The sequence below is a fragment of the Hyla sarda genome, chromosome 1 (assembly GCF_029499605.1).
Source record: "Hyla sarda isolate aHylSar1 chromosome 1, aHylSar1.hap1, whole genome shotgun sequence".
In the NCBI taxonomy this organism is placed as follows: Eukaryota; Metazoa; Chordata; class Amphibia; order Anura; family Hylidae; genus Hyla; species Hyla sarda.
The window spans coordinates 195,686,229-195,704,171 of record NC_079189.1 but is presented as its reverse complement, the minus strand read 5'-3'; the positions used below and the strand labels follow the sequence as shown (position 1 = coordinate 195,704,171).

Genomic DNA, 17,943 nt, shown 5'->3' with positions numbered 1-17,943 from the left:
GAGTTAATCCCCCCCCCTTCCCTGTAGGTATAGGCAACATAATTAACTCCTCCTTCCCCAAAGGTATAGGCAGCAGAGTTAGCCCCCCACCCTTCCCCATAGGTATAGGCAGCAGACTTAACCCCCCTTCCCCATAGGTATAGGAACAGAGTTGACCCCCCCTTTCTCCTTAGGTATAGGCAGTAGAGTTCCCCCCTTTCCCAGTAGGTATAGGCAGAGTTAAACCCCCATTACCCATAGGTATAGGCAGAGTTAAACCCCCTTTTCCCCATAGGTATAGGCAGAGTTACCCCCCCCCCCCTTTTCCCATAGGTATAGGCAGAGTTCCCCCATTCCCCATAGTTATAGGAAGAGTTACCCCCTTCCTCATAGGCAGAGTTCCCCCCCTTTCCCCATAGGTATAGGCAGAGTTCCCCCCTTTCCCCATAGGTATAGGCAGAGTCCCCCCTTTCCCCAAAGGTATAGGCAGAGTTACCCCCCCCTTTCCTCAGAGGTATAGGCAGAGTTACCCCCCTCCCCCTTTCCCCATAAGTGTAGGCAGAGTTACCCCCCCCTTCCCCATAGGTATAGGCAGAGTCTCCCCCTTTCCCCTTAGGTATAGGCAGAGTTACCCCCCTACCCCTTTCCCAGTAAGTATAGGCAGAGTTACCCACCTCCCCCTCTTCCCCATAGGTAAAGGCAGAGCCCCCCCCTTTCCCCATAAGTATAGGTAGAGTTACCCCCCTCCCCCTTTCCCCATAAGTATAGGCAGTTACCCACCCACCCTTTTCCCCATAGGTAAAGGCAGAGTCCCCCCCTTTCCCCATAGGTATAGGCAAAGTCCCCCCCTTTCCCCATAAGTATAGGCAGAGTCCCCACCCCCTTTCTCCATAGGTATAGGCAGAGTCCCCCCCTTTCCCCATAAATATAGGCAGAGTTCCTACCCTTTCCCCATAAGTATAGGCAGAGTCCCCCCTGTCCCCATAAGTATAGGCAGAGTTCCCCCCCTTTTCCCATAAGTATAGGCATAGTCCCCCTTTCCCCATGAGTATAGGCAGAGTCCCCCCTTTCCCCATAGGTATAGCAGAGTTCCCTCCCCCTTCCCCCATCAATATAGGCAGAGTCCCCCCCCCCCCCCCATTTCCCATAGGTATAGGCAGGGTTAAAAAAAAAAAGTGATGCTCACCTGATGTCACACGCAGCGATCTTCTCAGCAGCGTGGGCCCGCATCTTCTCCCCTCCACAGTGCAGGCGCCGATGAGTGATGTCAACGGCGCCTGTACTGCGTGCTGCATGGGGGCGGAGGTCATGTCTCCTCTGTGTAAGCTGCAGATGCGGCTCAGACAGAGGGGAGGCCTTCACCTGTATGTGCGTGTATCGCACATTCAGGAGAAGGCAGTGCTGTCTGCTGGGGATCTGGGACGTCCCAGATCATCAGTAGCAGACGCGGCGGGCCCTTAACCCTGCTGGGCTCTCTGACGATGTCCTATCGAACTGACCGGTCAGTCCACCCCTGCCGCCGGTCACCCGCTGATGCCGCCCTGCAGGATGGGTGATTGCCGGCCGACTAATCATGCCAATCGTGAGGTCCCACCTGTGACTCCTGCTGGGCAAGGGTGATTTGTGTGGTCTCGGACTGCACCAATCACCCTTTATTTCTGGGTCACTGGTGACCCGAATGACCCGGAATCGCTGCAAATCGCCTGTCTGAATTGACTGAATAGGGTCTAAATAGGGACCCCCCCCCCCAGACGTTGTCATGGGATGCCTACTGAACGATTTCAGCAGGCATCCCAGTCCAATCCCCGCCAGGCGAGCGGCGGGGACTGGAGTTCCCACGGGTGTACAGGTATGCCCTGGGTCCTTATGTCCCAGTAATACTTTTATTCCTAATTCCTATTGAAGAGTTTACAGCATATTTGAGTAACAGTCTCTGTTACTATGTTGTTGACTGCTCTTTAAGGCAGCTTATTTGTTAGTGCAGCGTATTTGTTAGTATAGAAAGGTCTTGCAGTCTAAATTGTTTCCAGGCCCAAGTAGAAAAGGACAAGGTAGTATTTACATCCATTACACCAGCACATTACACACTATTTTTGCAGCATGAGGTCCTACTATTCACTAGTTAACTCCCCATTGAAATCCGCATGGTAAGGGCAAGGTAGGCAACCCTATGGAAAAACATGAAAATGCAGATTTTACATGTATTATCCCAATTTCACGTGAAGACAGTTCTAAGAATATTTAATAGAATTGTTCTTTTGAAATGTCAACATGTAATGCTACATTTCCCTTGCAATGCCTTCTGAAGAAACTCCAAAAAAAACTTCACTTATTGAAAAAGCTCTGCTTGGCAGGAGTAAGGCTCGGCAGTCCAACATAAGCACCCATACAGTAGAAGAGCACTTGTTAAAGGGGTACTCCGGTGGAAAACGTTTTTGTTTTTTTAAATCAACTGGTACCAGAAAGTTAAACAGATTTGTAAATACCGTATTTATCGGGGTATACCACGCACCGGCCTATAACACGCACCCTCATTTTACCAAGGATATTTGGGTAAAAAAAGTTTTTTACCCAAATATCCATGGTAAAATGAGGGTGCGTGTGTGCGCGTGTATACCCCGATATACCCCCAGGAAAGGCAGGGGGAGAGAGGCCATCGCTGCCCGCTTCTCTCCCCCTGCCTTTCCTGGGGTCTAGAGCGCTGCTGCCGGCCCTTCTCACCCCCTGGCTATCGGCGTCGCTGCCCGTTCTGTCCCCCTGACTATCGGTGCCGGCGCCGATAGCCAGGGGGAGAGAAGGGGCAGCGGCAACCATTGCCGGCGCCGCTGCCCCGTTGCCTCCCCCCATCCTCGGTGGCATAATTACCTGAGTCGGGTCCGCGCTGCTGCAGGCCTCCGGCGTGCGTCCCCTGCGTCGTTGCTATGCATGGCACGGCGCACTGACGTCATGCGCCGCGCCGTTCAGCGCATAGCAACGACGCCGGGGACGCACACCGGAGGCCTGCAGCAGCGCGGACCCGACTCAGGTAATTATGCCACCGAGGATGGGGGGAGGCAACGGGGCAACGTTTCTCTCCCCCTTCTCTCCCCCTGGCTGTCGGCGCCGCTTCTCTCCCCCTGGCTATCGGCGCCGGCACCGATAGTCAGGGGGACAGAACGGGCAGCGGCGCCGATAGCCAGGGGGTGAGAAGGGCCGACAGCAGCGCTCTAGATCCCAGGAAAGGCAGGGGGAGAGAAGCGGGCAGCGACGGCTTCTCTCCCCCTGCCTTTCCTGGGGGTGTATCGGCGTATAACACGCACACAGACTTTAGGCTAAAAAATTTTGCCTAAAAAGTGCGTGTTATACGACGATAAATACGGTGACTTCTTTAAAAAAAATCTTAATCCTTCCAGTACTTATTAGCTGCTGAATACTACAGAGGAAATTATTTTCGTTTTGGAACACAGTGCTCTCTGCTGACATCATGAGCACAGTGCTCTCTGCTGACATATCTGTCCATTTTGGGAACTGTCCAGAGCAGCATATGTTTGCTATGGGTATTTTCTCCCACTTTGGACAGTTCTTAAAATGGATAGAGATGTCAGCAGAGAGCACTGTGGTCATGATGTCAGCAGAGAGCTCTGTGTTCCAAAAAGAAAACCATTTCCTCTGTAGTATTCAGCAGCTAATAAGTACTGGAAGGATTAAGAGTTTTTAATAGTTAATAGAAGTCATTTACAAATCTGTTTAACTTTCTGGCACCAGTTTATTTTAAAAAAAAAAGTTTTCCACGGGAGTACCCCCTTTAAGCCCTTCACTTCAATCAGTCAGACACACATCCCTGGTTTGCACAGAATATGTGCCACATGATTCCATCTATCATCCAATTCATCGGCTGATCACTGGGTCTTTTACATGGGAAAATAATCTGCCCAATCATCTGATAACCCCACGAAAAAGACCCTATAGAAAAGCTGGACCATTAACATTCAGCTAAACAATGTATTAGCTTTAATTTAGAAAGGGACTATCATTATGAGACAATCCTTTCAGACTTCCTTCACACACTTTATTGTGGCCTGAAAAAAAAGGCTCTAAAAATGTCAGCATTAGTTACATGTGTTTTTCTGGTGTGTTTAAGTACTTGTGTGATGCCTTGGGGGGGGGGGGGGGTGTATGGCAGTTGGGGTGTTGCTGTGAGGTATATCACGGTTATAATTAACTCTTATCAGTCGTGACGCCAGGGTGAGGGTTAAATGCAGTATGGCTTGGCCTATCGCCACCCTTCCCAAGAGCAATAGGTAGATGCAGAATAAAGTATTGTCCACAACCAGAGCTTTGCTGAAAACTTGCGTAAACTTTACTGAAGATTTTCTGTAACATGTGAATACAGGAACAGTCTTTATAACAAAGCCTATGTACAGCTTAGCTGAGATTGACGTATGGTTGGGACTTTTGTAAGTTCTTTTGCTTAGTAGGATTTAGTATGCGCAGATCCGCTGGATTTAGGGTTATGTTTAGGTCCAGAGGTCTCGCTAGCATAAACGGGGAAGTTGTAAGAACTCACTGTTTCGTTTCTGGTCAAGGCCGGCAGGCTTTGGCCCAGTATTTGTCGTTGTAAGTTGCGCAGATCTTGACTCTCCAACGATCTGGAACCCAAGAGAGCGTCTATTGGCTGCAGCTCCCTTATATGTGCAGGGGCTGGCCATTTTAGGATTGGTCCACACCATCTGTCAATCAGCTTTACAAGGCATTGTGGGTAATCACCTGACCCATGAACCTTGAAAGGTCCTTTTTCCTACCATAGAGACTAAACTACGGTAACATGACCCGCTGGCCCTGCAACGCTATGCAAGGTAAGTATAAACTTTCTATACAGTATTTACATTTATTTTAGCAATATATTAACTACATGAGGGGTGACTAGGGGATGACTAAAGAAGTGGAAACCCCACAGTTACTAGGAACTCTGACTTTGGGGACCCCCAACCAAGGTACGGTATGCAATACGGTACCGGGATACCACACTTGCTTTTTTAGGGGTGTTTTACTCTGTGATATATTTCCCATAAGAGACCACGGGCAATTTTTAAGCAGGAGAACAAAAAACAATGGAGGTTTATAGGACAAAAAACAGCACGCAATGACTGAAAAATCACCACCTCTAGACTATGCTACTTTTGGGGACAAAATTAGACAAAAAAAGCCACCACATGTGAAAAGAGTGCTACAAAGAGAAAAAAAAAAAACTTATTTGTATTACGCTATAAAATTTCATCTTACATCTGGCTGAATCTTTTTTTTTTTTTTTTACACCCATTCCTCTTTCGTAATTATTGCTTACTATATGTTATTTCCTTAATAATGTATGTAAATAATGAATGCTGTATATCACTAGAAGAGCAAGTTGTACTATCTTCTAAACAAACCCGGTCCAGTTTCCATAGTGGTGACGTCATACGTAAGAGTTTATGGAAGTTCTCAGGAAGCGGCAAGAAGCATGGATGGTTGCCAGCAGGACAGTCCTTGTTTACAGAAGCCTCCCATAGTGAAAAAGTACTTAATGTGATACATCTGTAACAACAAGAAAAGGTTCGGCCACTAGAAAAGCCTCTAGCATTTATAAATTTAGTGTTCGGTAGGTGGTCATTGTGGTTACAGTGATATTATGTGTATAGAACAGCTGATAAATACGAATATAATATCTGGGCTCCTGTTAGGACCATGACTGCTTGCACGCTTCATAGATATGTATAACTAAACAAGCACAACCTCATGGCTGCTGCCTTCCCCAAGGACAGCTCTTTTTGATTGACATAGAAAATAATACAAAGCTAAAGCACAAAAAAAATCTTTAAATAATTATCCAGTATAAATGGGCTTTAGTTTTCTATTAGAACAGACTATTCACACTGTATGAATAGCTTATCAGAATGCATGTAACAAATATAACAAAAAGAAAAATATGGGGATGATTTCTGCAGTGTAAGACTATATGTAGTTTCAGCTTCAAGAGTTTTCTGAGATTAGAAAAGGGTACTGCCTCGTTCCATAAACAGCGCCATTCTTTTCAAGAAGCTTGGTGATGGTGTTCATGTGTTTGGGGCTGAGACTTGACTCTGGCTATAGACAAGAAGAGCATCCAATATTTTACAAAATCCTATACTGTAATTTGGCAGGTACCCAGTACTTTCTTTATGTGTTGTCTCCAATCTCTACCCAATCCCACAACATGGTTGGCATTCTGTGGCACATTTGCCCAGAGATGTTGCAAATAGGCCTGTAGATCCTGCACATAGGTTCAAAAAGCTGGTGCCCCAGCTGGTTCTATAAAGGCTAGACCGGTGATAAATCTGGAGACTGAGCAGACCAAGGAAGTCTTACAATCTGGGGTATTTCCTATGAAACCTTCGTTGTGGGGTCTAGCACGATCCTGTGGAATAATTATAGTTGGAAGTCCTTCCATGAGAGACAACACATGGGGCTGTAAGATGTCCTGCACATTTTGCGGAACTGTTTTCTTTGTATCACTCCTAGGGGTGACTGTTACGTGTGATGGCTCCCCAGATCACACCAGCATTTGGGACAGTGTATCCCTCTAGAGTAAAGGCTTGATTGAAGCGCTTACCAGAAGGCCCCCATAATTAAACCTGACCATTGTCAGATTAAAAGACAATAGGGTTCTAGTCTGTAGCAGTCAAAGTTTCTCATTCATGAAACCACTGCCACTGTGTTGGCTGCCAATGGCAGGACACGTGATGGCACTGTGACACCAAATATCTTTCTTCAAAGCACCTGGAAATGGTCTGGGCCGAGACATGGATGTGTAATGGATCCTCATGTGTTTGGATGGTGGAAACTGTGGGAGCTTTTCATGCTTGTCGGTTGACCAAATGATTGTTTCTACTGCTGCTCTGTCTAGACCACTCGGAGTCTGTTTGCTGTGTGCATGCCCTCACGTATCCAATGCACCTCCTAACAGTTTGGTCAGGACAGCCTAGATGGAGGACAAAACTCTCTCCAAGAGATACACTATCCAAAAGTAGCTTCTGAGAGTCTTTTTTTTACAGGGCAGTTGGGAAAGTACTTGTGCTCCCTCTTGTGGCAAGATCCAGTCTCTAATCAGACCGCACCTGTATATATTTACATATCTGACTGAGACATAACTGCATGCTGAGTGAGGTCTACTGTTGAAAGTTTAATTATAACCATTCTCATATGAACAACCGCTGCACAGTGTGCCAGGGTTAAGCTGTAAGCTGCGACTGCTGCACATTCTTTTTAATAGGGCCAATTCTGTGACTGCGCGTCATTGACAATACATCACGTTTTGAGGATATATTGCAACATTGTCTTCTGAGACTGAAATATACAGCAGCTGTTACTACAATGGAACAAATGACTTGTGCAGTCAGTGATTTATGCTATCTGTATTCAGTCAATAGATGGGGCCTGCTTCTTGGCCTTATTGTACTGCTTTTTAGGATCAAATTAAGAATGTATTACAGGACTGAAGACAACAAAGCAAAGCTTCTTACAGTACGCAGTCCAGGGTTAATTCTGACGTGTTGTGTGTAACTCTAGGGTGTTGTCATAATTGTGCAATAATTGTGAAATGGCATGATGAAAATGATTGTGCCAGCTATACTTAGAAAGAGTACCGCTGCATTGTTTGTGGAATGCCCTACCTGAAAAATTAAATAGTGTAGACATAGCTTTTTGGGAAGAATGTCAGGTTTTTGGAGCATTGTTTTCCTGAAATATTGAAATATTCAGCCAATATGAATAAATAGACAGTGGGCGATAATCATGCTGTAAACTGGTAGGTGATCAGTCTACCTTAAAGGGGTACTCTGGTGGAAAACTTTTTTTTTTTTTTTTTTTAAATCAACTGGTGCCAGAAAGTTAAAAAGATTTGTAAATTACTTCTATTAAAAAAAATCTTAATCCTTCCAGTACTTATTAGCTGCTGAATTCTACAGAGGAAATTCTCTTTTGGAACACAGAGCTCTCTGCTGACATCACGAGCACAGTAGTGCTCTCTGCTGACCTCTCTGTCCATTTTAAAAACTGTCCAGAGTAGGAGAAAATCCCCATAGCAAACATATGCTGCTCTGAACAGTTCCTAATATGGACAGAGATGTCAGCAGAGAGCACTGTGCTGGTGATGTCAGCAGAGAGCTTTTTGTTCCAAAAAGTTCAGAATTTCCTCTGTTGTATTCAGCAGCTAATAAGTACTTGAAGGATTAAGATTTTTTAATAAAAGTAATTTACAAATCTGTTTACCTTTCTGGCACCAGCTGACTTAAAAAAAAAGTTTTCCACCGGAGTACCCCTTTAAGCTATCTACTGGTTACAGCACCTGTTTTTTTAGAGTGACCACAGGTCCTCTTATTAATTCAGTATAATGGCCAATTCTTAATTGTACATATCAAGGAATGCACCAAGAACTTTATTATTTCTCACACACAGTGTTGTAAAATAAAGAAGAGTTAATGCATCCTGTCGATGGCCCTGTATAACCCTATATAATTAGCAATTAATGTGGGTACAACAGCAGTTAATACAACAATATGCAAGTTGTAGGCATAACCTACTGCCAAAGCTATTAATTACCTACAAATGCAAAGTCAATGTTGTAAATCCTGCACTGGTGACAAGAACGCTACATATCTCTGTATAAATCACTAGTCATAGTTTTACCTCTGTATAAATCACTAGTTTGACCACATTAGAGTATTTTATCCAATTATGGGCACCTGTATATAAGAAGGACATGGCCGAACTGGAGAGGGTGCAGAAGAGGGGTGACAAAGATAATTAACAGTATGTGAGGATTACAGTACTAAGACAGGTACCAAGATTGGGGTTATTTAGTTTAGAGAAAAGATGTCTTGGGGCGATCTGATTACAATGTACAAATATATGCATGGACAGTACTGAGATCTTTCTAGGGATCTTTTTATAACTAGGCCGGTAACCATGACAAGGGGGCATCCTCTTCGTCTAGAGAAAAAAAGGTTTTACCACTGTGGTAACCACCAGTGTAAATGGCGGGACCACGGGTGTTGCGGTGTGAGTGGTGGGATCAGATGTTATTAACCCCAGGGGTCGGATGGTATTAACCCCTATGTGTTTGGGACGCCAGTGTGGTTTTCGGGTTCTGGAACACCACACGCCCGGATTCTCCGCTATTCCACGGGCTAGTAGTGAATAAGGAGTCTACAACCTGTTCGGGTCAAACGGAGGCTTTACTGAGTAGAAGACAGGCGTAATTATGTTCACAGCTAAGGCCATAATTCCCAGAGAGGTGGCCAGGTTGCTGGACCAATACTTGTAATAAGCTTGACTTTGACTTGTAATTAGACTTGACTTGACTATGTGCAGGACTTGACTTAGTACTGGGCGGTATACCGGTATGAACCGGATACAGTTTTTTTTCTCTCCCACGGTATGGATTTTTGCCCATACCGCTATACCGGTTGGGCCCCTCCCCCACCCTCCGGATGAATTTTAGAGCCCAGCGTGGCGCCCTCACTTGTCCCGGTGTGCTTGTCTGGCCCGATTCAGAGAGCGGAATCGGGCCACAGAAACAAATCCATTTACTGTGTCCCCCCGCTGCACCTGTCAGCCAGTGTCCCCGCGAGCACGATCAATCCCCACCGCTAGCGGGATCCATGTGCCCCCTAGCGGTGTCACAAGAATGCCTCCTGCGAGTGCGAGAGCTACCATCACCGCTAGGGGGGTCCCTGTGCCCACTAGCGATGTCACAAGAATGCCGAGCGCGGCTCTGTTCCACGTCTCTGTCCGCTCTCAGGGTACGGGAAAAGATTTAAAAGCCTTGCGCGTGGCTAACGTAGTACTGCGCAGACGCAGCACTACGCAAATAGCGCTAGGAGCCTAGTGTTAGCCCTACACTATTTGCGTAGTACTGTGCATGCGCAGTACTATGTTAGCTGCGCACGAGGCTTTTAAATCTGTTCCCGTACCCTGAGAGCTGACAGGGACTGGGAACAGAGCCCCGCTCGGCATTCTTGTGACACCGCTAGTGGGCACAAGGACGCCGCTAGCGGTGATGGTAGCGCTCGCGGGGGGCACATTTGACACCGCTAGTGGGCACTGGGACCCCGGGGTGGGGTGGGGGGGGGTAGACAGGCGGTAATACCGTGATACTGCGATAATAAAAAAAATACTGTGAAATTCCATACCGCCCAGCACTAACTTGACTATTTGTAGTGACCACAGACATTGATTTGAGACTTACTGGAGAGACTTTAGTTTTGTGGCCTTCTAGACGCTGAACACTTGTCCTGAGATCTCTGGTAGCTGCCTCAGCAAAGACTTAGATGTTACTCTCAGAAGAGTCTGAGGAAAAGAAGTAATTGCAATGTCTGCCCCTTTATATAGTGGGGGGGGGGCTGGACTAAAGCCCATTGGTCAAGTTGTGGGTCATAGGTTAAGCTGGTGCTCTCTGGGAGTACATGTGACAACAGATCATGTGACTGCATAACATAACATGTGACAGGTTTACTCACAGGTCCTTGAGACCACCCACAGGTCCTGTATAGTATCTAGACATAGGGATCCTGTCTCTGCATTAAAGGGATACATACAACATATAAAACAACAGGGAGAAAGCAAAGGGAGACCCTGCAGCGGAGCCCCCTGGTCACTGAGCGACTCAACCTGACAGGGCCTACAGGTAGTATAGGGCCATGTACCTGTACTGGGACATTACACCATCATTACAGGGATTCTTTACTGTAAGAGCAGTGAGACTATGGAACTCTCTTCCACATGATGTTGTGATGTCTGACTCAATAAACAAGTTCAAGGGGGGCCTGGATGTTTTTCTGGAAAAATATAATATTACAGTTTGTGGATACTAGATTTACAGTATGGGGATAGAACGTTGAGCCAGGGATTTATTCTGATCCCCATATTTTTCCTCAATGGACTCTTTGGATCTTTGTATTAAATCAGAGGCCTATAAAAGTTCAAAAGAGGCATCACACATGTAGCTGGGAATCCTATTACATCTCTGTAGAAAGTCTATTTATAATTTGTGCAAGTCCATGAGGGTTAATACAGATGATCATCAGTCAAAATAGAAATCCTTCATTTAGATATTTGCTATATAAAATGTGCAATTTATTCTCTCTGTCATTCATATGCATTGTGCAGTATATTCACTAGTCAAAACAGATGTCCCATGATGTCACATAGAGCGCCCTGCTAGAACCTTGTCTACTTTAATAAGTTACGGAATAATGGCCTTGGAATACTATTATTTCATTTGACTAATTAAGCAATTGGAAAGTGTGGAGACAGAAGTGCATTATACTCAGTTCTCTCTGTCTATTGTTCAGATTAATGTACAAGTGAAGGCTGCCATACTTGGCGCTAACAATATCAGCTCAGACAAAGGCAGCGATGACTGACCGCTTAGAAAGAGCCCTACATTGCTGATTCATTAATTACATTTAATTAAACCCTATCCATAATGGAGATAAACCATGCAGCTGGCTACCACAGCCTGTCACACCTAAGTGCATAGCTTGTTTGGATAGACATGCTAACAAGATATATTTGGCAGGTGAACACAGTATTTTCACAGAGGGGCCTTCCATAAAATCCGGTACGCCCCTAACCTGGGTCCTCACAAGATAGCATATTCTCTCCACCTGGCCTTGTTTGTTCACACATAAACTGTGATAATATATTTGCACTTCAACAGTAAATCTTCAGGGTTAAGCTCAAATAAGGTTGGTAGCAGTTATATCTGTTTCTAAATGGTTGCAAAAGATCTGACATTACAAAAATATCAACAATTGACAGAAAGTGTTCAAGTAAAACAGCCGTATAGAGATTTTGTCATTAAAGCTGATTTTTGTGCAATGAGAAACCTGCTACGCAAGTGTGGGGTTTACTCAGTTATAAATATAGGGGAAAAGAAAAAAGAGAGACAGTGATGGCGCTATATAGTGCCGATTATCTGGGGACACAGCGGGAGTGGGTGAGAAAGTGGAGTATTTTTGAACTTTTCAGGTTGCGCTACATGCAGGGGCAACACTGTGAAATGCATTCAGCAGGTTCTTTTGAACTGGAAAGCCGGGAGCAGCTGGCCATCGGTCCTGTCGAGGACGGTGGAGATATCAGGAATACAGATGTGGGAGAAGGGAATCCTGGTAGGGGTTCCCCGTTTCTTCCAGCAGGCAGAGGTTATGGCACTTGGAGCGCTACACCGGCGGCGGGATGACACGGGAGTCGGGTGAAGCTTAGTGTACAACTTTTTATTAATTTAATAAAAAGCAGTCATACATAGGACAACACGTTTCGGAGGGGCTCCATTCCTTCCTCAGGTCCGAGTACACCCGTGTCATCCCGCCGCTGGTGTAGCGCTCCAAGTGCCGTAACCTTTCCCTACTGGAAGAAACAGGGAACCCTTGCCAGGATTCCCTTCTCCCACATCTGTATTCCTGTTTACTCAGTTATGTCACCCATGCCCCTTTACAAATTTGCACAAATAACAGGAAGCCCCTGGAAATAGGGTGAAAAGCTTGCTCACACACACACTCCTAAATTTGTTCAAAAATTGTTTTTGCACAAGTGATACATTCAGCAAATTAACCAGTGCATCTGCTAACCACGCAAAAAAAAATACAAAGCCTGTGTAGACAACATAAAAATAGCACAAAATGGGATGGTAATTTTGCTGGTGCACGCAAGTTGATATATTCCCCCATGAGTGCAATATGTAGTTAATATGTGCTATATATTGAGTGTTCCATGATCTCCTTGATATGAAGAGATTGTTTAAAAATGCTATATGCCGTCAAGGGATGGTATTTAAATAAAATAAGCTGTCTCCTTAGCATACAGTTGTTTGCTTTACACAGTCCAAACCTAGTGGGCTTTGTATCATATATCAGGTACATCGGCATTTAGCTTGATGCTAAATAATGATCTCCTATTGATCAAATTTTCTATTAGATGTATTATTAAATTCACTTTGTTAGTGCAGAGATAAAAAACAAGTATGGGTAAAGGGGTATTCCTATTCATTTATTTGATATTCTGTGATATATCACAAATACCTGAAAGGTTCAGATCCCACCTTTGAAACCCTCCGCTATCAGGGCATGCTGGGAGTTGTAGTTTCGCAACAGCTGGAGGCACCCTAGTTGGGAAACACTGCACTAGCGGTGTCACAAGAATGCCTCCCATCACTACCATCACCGCTAGCGGGGTCCCTGTGCCCACTAGCGGCGTCACAAGAATGCCTCCCGTGAGCACTACCATCACCGCTAGCGGGGTCCCTGTGCCCACTAGCGGTGTCACAAGAATGCCTCCCGCGAGCGCTACCATCACCGCTAGCGGGGTCCCTGTGCCCACTAGCGGTGTCACAAGAATGCCGAGCGCGGCTCTGTTCCCCGTCCCTGTCAGCTCTCAGGTTACGAGCCTCGCTCGCGGCTAATGTAGTACTGCGCAGGCACAGCACTACGCAAATAGCCCTGCGCTATTTGCGTAGTACTGCGCATGCGCAGAATAAATTAACTTTGGGGGAGTAGCCGACTCCGGGCTGGGAGGATGGCACAGCCCGCAGTGACTCATGGGAGCGATGAGTCACCGGGCGAAGATGGCGCCGGATCGTGAGGAAGACGCGGTCGAGCGTCATCAGAGGACCCAGCTTCCGGCCAGATGGAAAAGCGAGGAGAAGTCCAGGAAGAAGCCGACATGGACAACGTGAGTACATTACAATGTTATATAACTTTGATTCATGCTTCATTTCCCCCCTAATAGGTTACCATCGGAGTACTCCTTTAAAGATCTGATCGCATTTGTGTGCAGTCATTTTATTGAAGTCGATGGGAATTATGAAAAAATCCAGGGAGCTAACTACATTCAGTATTTTATATAGTGTAAAAATAATAGGAACAGGAAAAGTCTTGAACAAATTTACATACGCTCAGGTTTCTCTTCTTTGATAAGTATTTAAGTTATTAGAGCGGAAGTTTATGCTTCAGAGCTGGTCCTTGTGCTATAATTGTAACTGAACCTTAGTTGGCTATTAGATTAGCTAATGGAGTCTTCATGCACCCACTACCAAGATACATACAAAAACACAGAGATATGTTCTTTCTGACTGTTGGTCTTGTATGTCTTGCTACAGTACCACAGTAAGGCTAGGTTCACACTGTGGAATTTCTGCTGGAGATCAAGCCGGCGGCACTAGGACCCCACGGACTACATTGCAGTCCCCATAGATGTCAATGCATTTCTGAGCAGACATCCCAAAATATCCACCTAGAAATGTATTGCAGTCTATGGAGGCAGCAATGCAGTCTGCTCGGTCCTAGCGCCGCCGGCTTGATCTCCCGCAGAAATTCTGCCCAGAAATTCTGCAGTGTGAACCCAGCCTAACACCGCTCATTCTTTGTTTCCCATATTTGACTGTTTCAGTTGGATAGGAATAAGCACTCCTAGAAGGAGATAGGAACACCCACATGTACAAATGCATCCTGAGATCCTGCAATCCAAAAGTCTTATCTTATGGCATCTATTCTTGAAAAGATTCTTGCAATGAAAGGCACAGCCTGGGTAGCTATTCTTCTACAAAACATATTTTACATAGGTCAACCTGAGACATAGCTCTAATTGAATTATGAACACACAGGCCCCGAGGTATCAATCTGACAGCAACCAAACACAGCTTTGCATTCTTTTTACCATAGATTACAACATATGAAAGCTGATCTGTGATTGGCTGCAATCGGCAAAACCAGACAAGTTGTAAAATCTAGACCTCAATGATTATAACCTCACATATTCTAGATTTTACACATATACCTTCTCCAGTGATACTAAGAGGTACTGTATTGTACTGTAAAAGAAAAATGTAATAATATTTAGCATGTTTTCTAGATGGAGCAATACAAATATTTGCTCTCTATTTACCATAAATGATTAGTACAGCATGTATATATATATATTGTTTTTTTGTTTGTTTTGTTTTTTCTACAAAAGATGATCACTGACCTGTTGGTTGGACTTCAACATAGTTTGGTGTAGAATAGTTTGAGCTTACTGTAGTAAGGTTAACATTAGTTATTACTGAGTTGGAAGCATTTGCTTGAAGGTTTTGATCTGTAAAAAATATTAACAATATTAATTTCATGTGAGTATCTTTTCAGAATTCTTTTTTATATTTTCATGGTTTGTAAAAAAAAAAAAGAATGATGTCCTTCAGTGACCTGATTCCAGGCCCATCTGACAATGCCTTTGTATGAAACAGAATTGAATAGCTTTTCATGGTCTGACATGACAAAAAAAAAACAAGATCCTTGAAAAATAAAATAATGGCAGTGGCCAGCCATGCATCACCAAGAACCGTTCCCCATGGCAACCGAAGTAAATTTCCGATCTGTCAAAATCCATGTTTTATCTGCCCCTATACAGCCTCTGTAGTCTAGGATTCTCATGATCAGTAGTAAATCATCTTTGCAGAGTATCTGGTCTTGTATCAGAGGGATGCAGTTTCAAATTAAACAAAGCTAAAATAAGTTCAAGGGCACCTGTACTCTATTCGGACATCCATGTAAATATCACTTTTTACAGAGCATCTTTTCATGTGTTATTCCACAAGGACCACTGCCTATTGTCTTTCTCCTTCATGTGTCTATATACAGTCTGACACTCTTAAACAGTGTTAATGTATGTCAGGAGCGACATGATCCATTGACAACAGGTTTGCTAACAGTTGGCAATTTCTTAAGGCATTTCAAGGAGGAATGTGAAATGCACAACACTACTCAAATTTTATGATAAATTCAGGTATTTACTATTCCAGGCATGTCAAGGATATGGGTAAGGATGGATTATGTTGCTAAAGGTCTGATTTGGTGTCATTTAGTTTCTTCCTACTCTAACAGATGACCCTTACCTAAAGGACAATGCCTGGCTCCAACTTTTGCTTATAGCTTCCCTCCTCCCCTTTACATGAGCACTTTGCCTATCTTACTTGTTGTGCATGGACAATGTAAATGACTTGTACTGTCACTTCACTTGTAGAGCATTTAAGCTATATGCTAGTGACATGAACCAAGAGATCGCAACTGCTTCTAAAGACGGACACTTCCATTGGTCCATGCACTGGTGAAAGCTTGAAAGCTGCACCATTAATCAACTTGCCAGACCCTTGAGTCATCGTATATTGTAGGCCTACCCAGGGCTATGTAGGCCTATAGGGAGTTTTAAAAGTAGCAGTCATACCCAGGTCCTCACTCCTCAAAGGCTCCCTGCTTCATAAGAAGTCTCCAATTTTATAAACTGTATATGGTCAGTGTAATCCCTGTTACAGATCATTTTGTGTCGGTTTTTGGCTTCCCTTTAATAACTTCCATCCTCATGTGAAATCTGAATACATCATTGGTCTCCATCTGTTTCCTCCACCATTTTCTTTTGGTCGTATCCCCTTGGTAGGGTCCTCCTGTCCTTGCTTTGCGCTGGGCTGATTGGCAGGCCATTGCAAGTGGTGGTGCTGCCAAGCACAGTCATTATTACTAGTTGCCAGGAAATAAAGGTTCCTAGCTCTCACTGGACCATCAGTGCAGGGCTTCACAAGGCTTTATACTGATGTAGGGGTAATGTGAACTGGCCTTGGTACATTTTGGGGATTTTTGCACATAATTTTCAACTTTAAAGGATATACACTGTTACCACAGCTTAGTAAATGTCCCCCATTAAGTTTATTGCTGGGATCTTCTTTTTGTGTATTTTCTAATTGATTGATTCAAAGGAAAGGTGAACTGGCACCACTGACCCTGCACAAGTTGCCGCAATCAGGCTATAGGCTATAGCGTACCTGGCCAGTCCCATGCAAGTGTAAGGCAGTGCTCACGTTAAGTAGAAGCATTCACATCAACGATTCAAACAGAAGAAAAGAACGGAGCACATACCGTGAACTTCTATGCAAGTGTCACTTTATTTCTTCAGACGGGGAAACGGTTACAGGGGGGTGGACAAGTGCTTCAGGGGTAGTCCGGGGCCGGAGTACCCCCAAAGCACTTGTCCATCCCCCCTGTAACCCTTTCCCAATCTGAAGAAATAAAGTGACACTTGCATAGAAGTTCACGGTATGTGCTCCGTTCTTCTGTTTGAATCACTTTTATACATGGTTGTTTCAAATCACAGGAAGAAGGGCAGCCGAAAAATTATGTAGAAAGGAAGAGGTTTCAAACAGTGAGAAGATCAGACATGATTTTCTCTGGAATCATTTCTCATTACAGTAGTAAATTACGCACCTATAACACACAAAGGCTTTAACTTGTCTTACCAGTTGTGGTGCTCACTTTTGTTATTGCTTCAGTTGCATTCTTTGTTTGGTTATCTGCTGGATCTGGAGTTATGGCAAGGTTTATTTTTGTAACATCTGGACAATGCATCAAAAAGCAAATGAAGTGAAATGTAACTAAGCAATGTTTCCACTTTCAACGACATAAAACATTGTGTTTATTTGCACAAGATGTACGTGATTATGAACATCATAAAGCTTTCAATCAAGAAGGAGCCCATAAAACACCTTACCAGAAGGTCTGGTTGTAGAGAGAGCTGGTGGAGATGTTGGAGTTGAGCCATTTTCTGCGAATAAAAACATTTCATTATTTGCTTTATGAACGTGATAACAAATTATCACAATAGTTTACATTAATATTACATAAGACCTCCTAAAGTACTACTGTCACCTGTTTGTGAATACATAGCATTGTGCACCATCTGGAGAACTTAAATGTATTCAGATACTATAACCATTGTGTGGACGGTTGTAAATATGTAGAAATCTTAAGGAAATACTGCAATTTATAATAGAACTATAATTATCTGATATTTGTAAAAACTGCTATCAATAATAACATAGTTAAACAAAAAGGCACTTATGAATGGCAGCCATGTACATTGTCTGGATCAAAATATTTTTACATTTTC

The 17,943-nt window shown here is 44.2% G+C and overlaps 1 protein-coding gene across 3 annotated transcripts in view; it reads right to left on the bottom strand.

Annotated features, from left to right (window-relative positions):
- The window catches only part of LOC130362316 (uncharacterized), a 158,753-nt gene that overhangs the window by 83,563 nt on the left and 57,247 nt on the right, over positions 1-17,943 (bottom strand). For all 3 annotated transcript variants that reach the window (XM_056566593.1, XM_056566586.1, XM_056566600.1), the window contains 3 exons: positions 17,545-17,598; positions 17,294-17,389; positions 14,998-15,105 (listed from right to left, as the gene is read on the bottom strand). In XM_056566593.1, the coding sequence (XP_056422568.1) occupies positions 14,998-15,105; positions 17,294-17,389; positions 17,545-17,598 (258 nt within the window). The remainder of the gene's footprint in view (positions 1-14,997; positions 15,106-17,293; positions 17,390-17,544; positions 17,599-17,943) is intronic.